The sequence below is a fragment of the Formica exsecta genome, unplaced genomic scaffold (assembly GCF_003651465.1).
Source record: "Formica exsecta isolate Colony F162 unplaced genomic scaffold, ASM365146v1 scaffold222, whole genome shotgun sequence".
Taxonomy (NCBI): domain Eukaryota; kingdom Metazoa; phylum Arthropoda; class Insecta; order Hymenoptera; family Formicidae; genus Formica; species Formica exsecta.
Window position 1 is genome coordinate 126,999 of NW_021849518.1, and position 6,605 is coordinate 133,603.

At 31.9% G+C, this 6,605-nt stretch overlaps 1 protein-coding gene and 1 long non-coding RNA gene across 4 annotated transcripts in view; one reads left to right on the plus strand and one right to left on the minus strand.

Annotated features, from left to right (window-relative positions):
- The first annotated feature begins 133 nt into the window (after window positions 1-133).
- Window positions 134-5,794, plus strand: LOC115235425 (ATP-dependent zinc metalloprotease YME1 homolog). 3 transcript variants are annotated; one of them, XM_029807220.1, is made up of 13 exons: window positions 134-500; window positions 987-1,124; window positions 1,236-1,652; window positions 1,790-2,015; window positions 2,084-2,181; window positions 2,314-2,557; window positions 2,670-2,802; window positions 2,973-3,210; window positions 3,326-3,568; window positions 3,771-3,917; window positions 4,070-4,231; window positions 4,428-4,548; window positions 4,700-5,794. In XM_029807220.1, exons 1-13 carry the CDS (start codon window positions 474-476, stop codon window positions 4,753-4,755), a joined length of 2,250 nt encoding a protein of 749 aa, XP_029663080.1. In that variant the 5' UTR covers window positions 134-473; the 3' UTR covers window positions 4,756-5,794. The 3 variants fall into 3 exon arrangements, with proteins under 3 accessions (XP_029663080.1, XP_029663081.1, XP_029663079.1); XM_029807221.1 differs by having other exon boundaries at window positions 135-500; window positions 2,096-2,181; window positions 4,694-5,794; XM_029807219.1 differs by having other exon boundaries at window positions 136-500; window positions 4,694-5,794.
- Window positions 2,462-6,605, minus strand: part of LOC115235430 — a 39,657-nt gene continuing 35,513 nt past the window's right edge. The window contains exon 4 of the long non-coding RNA XR_003884024.1: window positions 2,462-2,591. This is a non-coding gene — a long non-coding RNA (uncharacterized LOC115235430). The remainder of the gene's footprint in view (window positions 2,592-6,605) is intronic.

Consider the following 6,605-nt stretch of genomic DNA (forward strand, 5'->3'; position numbering starts at 1 on the left):
TGGAGCATTAGCTGCCGATAGGTCATCAAGTATGATTGGACAAGCTGGAAAATTCCCCTATATTTCGGACAATACAATTTGTATTATGCTATAAGATGGCGTTTAGATCACGTTGTTGACGAAATGGAAATGATCTGTATCGGCGGGCCTAGTAAATTATCAGTTTGTGCCTTTGACGGCTAACCATCAATTGGCTCCGTATTCAAAACACACAGTCGGTATTAAAAAAAATCAGTTAATGTTTAAATAAATTGCCAAGTGATTATTAATCACGTGACTATACTTGTAAAAAATTTCCGCGACAAATTCGCGGTGGAGCACTTGCGTGGACCGATCCAAACTATCGACACATGATCCATCGTTTTTACGTGCGATCCGTCATTGCTTAATTTTTCGTCATTCACAATCTTTCCTCGATCGTCTCAAATTTCTGCAAATCCGCACGATTTTTCCGTCTTGAGAAACTCGAGATTATGCTATCTCTTCAATCTCACAATCAGGTTTGTTTTTCACTCTCGATTTCCTACAATTGCATCAGTTTGATAATGTCTTTGTATGCCCTTTGTATATTATGCAGATATTATTTAATTGTCCTTGAGCAATGTACACATATATTTTTTAGTCTCTGTTAAATAATTAGATAAATGTATTTATATCCTTAATCTGTTTTATGACTCATGAAAGTGCTTCTTCGAGATTACAAATCGACAAGAAGTCCATTGCAATTAGGACATATTTGTTCAGATTTATCATTTTTATGATAATTAAAATAACACGATGTTGATATAATGGAGTTTTAATTATTTACTTGGAATTTTATTTGTTTTGTAAAAGAGCAAAGTGATTAAAAAACTAAGAATTTAGTAAGAATAAGAGAGGAGGAGAAGGAGAAGGATTTTGTTTTTCTTTTAAGTTGAAACGTATGATGTAGACATTCTCTCTTCCTCTAATGATTTAATGTGTCTATATTTTTATCTTATTCTTAGGTTTTATACCATTTAACGCAGTTATCATTGGCAGTGACTCCTAGAACAACTTTATATTCAGTCCAAGCTAAGAAACAGGATGAATCCCTACAAAAGAATACAGAGGAGATGGCAATTTGCCAGAACAGTCTTGAAGAGGTATTCTTATAGCATCTATTTTGTTTTAAGTATAGCCAAAACATATATTAAGAATTAATAATATGAGAGATTCAAGTGAGAGATACAAGTGGAACTTTTGACTTGTTTTAGGCGGCAAAAAATTGTACTGAGCTACTGGAAATGAATTTAAATGCTTTAAGTGCATTAACAATGAAGAACAATAAGGTGTATGTAATGTTAGATGATCTAGCTATCAGTGTATTTAGGAGATCGTTGGAAGAGAATAATAAGTGGAAAGTGTCTTATTTATCTGGCCTAAGTTTTGCCGACAACAAACGGGGCTTCCCATACTCCTCAATTACAGAGCCCATTATTCTACCTGTCATACATCTAGCATCAAAACAGCATTGTAGACTGTTACACACATGGTATGCCAAAGCGCTACAAAATCATATACCAATTCGTACGTTCAAGTCTCAGCGTAGTATAAAATTGGAACTTGAGCAAAATCCAACATTCATGAGCAGAATAAAAAAATGGCTTGGCCTCTCTTCTAATCTTCATGTGGTACGATATATTTTGCTTAAATAATCTGATCTAATGACTGATAATGCTTTAATTTATCAAAATGTGATTACAAAAGCACAGAGTAATATAAACCATCTTATTTGCTATATTTTCTAATCTTTCTTTTACTGTTATAGAGCTCGGTACATGAACCAAGAAGTTCGGACTTTGAAAAAATAAAACAGATCTTCAACAATACTGATGTAACAGCAGACGAGCAGAAGAGAATAAAAATGGCTTTTGTAGAAGGATATGAATCTGGATTGCAACGGCAGATGCGAGGACGAACAATGTTATTCAAAATCGTGCTAAATATGATAGCTGTTTCTGTGTTCCTAGTTATCCTCATAATTTGGCTTTATCGTATGTATAGAAATCGACTACTTTTCAAAGTTTCTCTTTTTATTGACTATGTTTCATACATTATGTAGTTAGTTATCCAGGAGGAGGAATATTCAAGCTTCCTATGAGCCATAGAATTGAAATCGATCCCGAGGACATCCATGTTACTTTCAATGACGTCAAAGGGGTAAGCACGAAATTCTTTCGAAAATATCTACTTCTACAATTACAATGTTAATTTAATTCAATCCAATTTTTATTTAAAACTGATTTATATAAATTCGTATTTAAATTTTTTGAATATTTGTAAAATTTACAGGTGGATGAGGCAAAGCAAGAGCTTTTGAATGTAGTGGAATTCTTGAAAAATCCCGACAAATTTTCTGCTCTTGGCGGAAAGTTGCCGAAGGGTGTCCTGTTGGTCGGTCCACCCGGGACAGGAAAGACATTATTAGCGCGCGCAGTCGCTGGAGAAGCTGGTGTACCGTTCTTCCATGTGGCAGGTCCTGAATTTGACGAAATCTTAGTTGGCCAGGGTGCTCGGCGCGTCAGAGATTTATTCCGTGAGTAAGAACCAAGTGGACCAGAATATTAATTCTACAAAGAAAAAAAGTAACATTCATTAAATTGTGGTGTTAAAATAATCGAAATCGTGTCTTTTATATGACGTTGCAGGGGCAGCGAAAGAAAAAGCACCATGTGTAGTGTTTATTGATGAGATTGATTCCGTAGGTGCAAAAAGAACAAACTCGGTTCTCCATCCTTATGCGAATCAGACAATTAATCAATTACTTTCCGAAATGGATGGGTGAGTTTATGAATTAGTTGAAATCGAATGTAGTTTCATAACATAGTTTTTGGAGTTCAGCCTTTTTAAAAAATAATACGCTATTAACGATATGTCCGAAGTATCTCCAAACTCGCAAATTTAATTTAAAACTATTTAATTAAAAAAAAATATTTGATCCCTTTTTTAAGCTTTCGCCAAAATGAAGGTGTCATAGTTCTTGGTGCTACAAATAGACGCAAGGATCTCGACAAAGCGTTAATGCGTCCAGGCCGTTTCGATGTTGAGATTTATATTAATAAACCTGATTATTTTGGTCGTAAGGAGATATTAGACCTCTACTTATCTAGAATATTGACACATGAAGTTGATACAGTTTATCTGGCACGTTGTACTACTGGATTCACCGGAGCTGATCTTGAAAACATGGTAAGAAATATCGTTTCATAGTAATATATGGATTTGTTACTATAAAGGATTTGCAATCAATTTTTATAATGTAATCTAAAAATATTAAGAAAAAATTGTGCAAAATATTATGCAGATAAATCAAGCTGCACTACGCGCAGCGATTGATGAGGCGGATTGCGTCACCATGAAACATTTGGAGTATGCTAGGGACAAAGTATTGATGGGTCCTGAAGGCAAGTTAAAGTTACGTGATGAGGAAGTCAATCGTATTACAGCATATCATGAAGCTGGACATGCTCTAGTAGCATTTTACACAAAAGATGCCACACCACTTCATAAAGTTACTATTGTCCCACGAGGACCATCGTTAGGTCATGTATGTAATTAATTACCTTGTCAATTATTATAATTATTTTTATTTTTATTATTACTTATTAGTCTACAGAAATCTCTTTTCAGTGTTGTCAATAATGGTTGAAATTATTCATAATCTTATGTACATAATAAGTTTAGATTTTTTTATATTAAGTTGTATTTTCAATTCTATAACTTTTAACTTACAAACTACATATTTTCAGACTTCTTATATGCATGAGAAGGATGTTTATCATGTTACAAAGTCACAATTGTTAGCTAATATGGATTCCATGATGGGTGGTAGAGCTGCAGAGGAGTTGACATTTGGTCCAGAAAAAGTGACGACTGGAGCTTCTTCCGATTTAGTGGTACAATTATATCCTTAATTCTTAAAAATTTCGTAGAAATTTTTATTTATTTTTGTTTAAAGAAATAGAAATTTTCCCCCTTCCTCCCAAGGAATATTATAAATTAAGCTAAAAACACAGAGACATGTAGATCTAAACCTTTTCTTTTGCAGGAGGCGACAAAGATAGCAGAGATGATGGTAAAAAATTATGGAATGTCAGAAAAAGTGGGATTTAGGTCAATAATAGAGAATAAGAAGCTTTTTGGTAATAACAATACATATGCTCCAAGCACGAATGAGCTCATTGACAATGAAGTAAAGCGGATTTTACAGGTAAATTTAATTTTGTATTAAATATAAAAATTTGATTACAATTCATTTTTCAATTTATATAAAAAAATTTTTTTTTAATATGATGAATCTCTCATTTATTAATTACTTTATTAAGACAATAAGAGAAAATTATAGGTGTTATATAATTCTTCCTATTTATAACTTACTCTAATTTGTAGTTCACATCTTCTTACAGGAATCATATGAACGTGCAAAATCAATTTTGAAAACGCATGCAAAGGAACATAAACAGCTAGCAGAAGCGTTATTACAGTATGAGACATTGGATGCGGATGATGTGGCTGCCATTGTCAATGGTGATTAATTTATAAAGAGATATAAAATTTGTGATATAACTGAAAATAAAATGGTTTCCCGTATAAAAGTTTTCGAGAGATATTTTAACAAATGTTAATATATTAGTATACAGTAACCATTTGATATTACATCTTATTGTTTCAGAAACAGGACTCAGTAAACGAGAATCATCTGCAGATCCAAAGAGATCGACAAAAGGATCTTAATCTAAACGCGGTTGTCTGAGAGTGTTTGCCGAGAAGGTAGGAATCAAGCATAATTATATAAAATTTGCGCGGACATACAATTTGGATAATGATCGTTGTATTTTATACGAACTTATAATTCATGAGAGACTTAAAATACACTCGAAATATAAATCGTGAGTTTTTTTTTAAATTTTATTTTGAATTACCATTTTTAATCGAAATACAAATTTAATAAAAATATAAATTATCGCACTCAAATGTCTATTTAAATGTTTAAAATACTTTAAATGTATATATACATCACAAAAATAGATGCTGTTCCTATTATTATATTAACAGCACTTATTTCCGTTCATTTTTTTTGTTATTTAAAATTTTAGAAGATGTTATATATGTCCTTCCCATAAGCTTATATAAAATTTAATCATTATTCTATATTTGACAAATTATAATAAAAAGAGATTATCATTGTTTATGCATCATATCTTTATTCTAAATCGATAAATATTTGTTTTTAATGCAGCAGCATCTATTTTTGAACGGAATGTTTATTGTTGGTTAAATGCCAACTTCGGTCAATTATCAAATTCCGCGAAAAAACGCTGACAATTCATCTCAAACTTTAAATAGAAATGCGTCTTTAAATAGAAGAGATAAAAATTCTGCACTCGTTGGAAATTTTAACGAAAAAAAAACAGCTGCTAAAAAAATGTATTTGATCAGAAGAATTGCGTTTTCCGGAAAATTCATCTTTTGCTCGCAATTTCTTGATTTTTTTTCTGCAATGGTCTACATTCGTTTATTTAAAGCAATAGCTGAATTTTTTTCTCAAATAAAATGAAAATCATCAAAATATCGTTAAATTAATTATTGGCTATTTTGTCTTCCCTTCCCTGCTTGGGAAACTGCAATTGAAAAATGACAAAATGTCCAGCGAATATAAAAATATACCGGAAACGTAACAAATTTTGATGTATCATTAAATAGACATTATAAATATAAATTGTACTGAATTATGTATATACATATACACATAAATATTTATATACATATGTCTCAATATTTGTGTGTTATTTTAATCCTTGTTGTCTCTCTAATACCGATAAGAAGTAACGTTTCTTTTGTGTAGATAATTTGAATTTATTTAATAATCGAATATATATGGAACATGTATATGTATCACACATGTGAAAAAAAACATTCAGCAGAAGTTCCAAATTATTGGTAGTCTAGCATTGTTTTTTACTGAATGCGCAACTAGTATGATCTGGAAACGTTTCTGTAACTATGAAATTGTTTTTTGTTATATTGATAAATATGCGCGAGATATATTACCATTTTTGTATATAAATATCCCGCTGTAACATTCGATCGGTTCGGCGATTTTAATGAAGTGATTTCTGCAATACTTCATGTTACTATATATTTATTTTACGGACGATATAAAGCGCACGGTAATCACGCATCGGGAGTGCGAAATGGAATGCCAAACGATCGTTGCAGTACCTCAATTAAGGTAACGTAATGGTTATGATATATTTGTATATGTGTACACGCGCGTGTGTTTGCTTACTATGGTTGGTTTTACGCATGGCGCGGAAATGCATATGTTACAATGTTTGCATTATGCTGCGACTAATTGGATTTTTCTGTGCATAGTAAACGTGTATTGGATATATCGCGAATGAATGAATCATGAGTTAAAATGACAAGTAATTATTTATCTTAACGCGCGATCTTTTCCCAATTATATTCATATGAATGAGTGACACAATTAAACGAAAGATTGTTCAAGTGTGACACGCACATGCTTGATCGATTTTGTATGTATACTTGATATCGTGACATATAATCGTGATATATATATA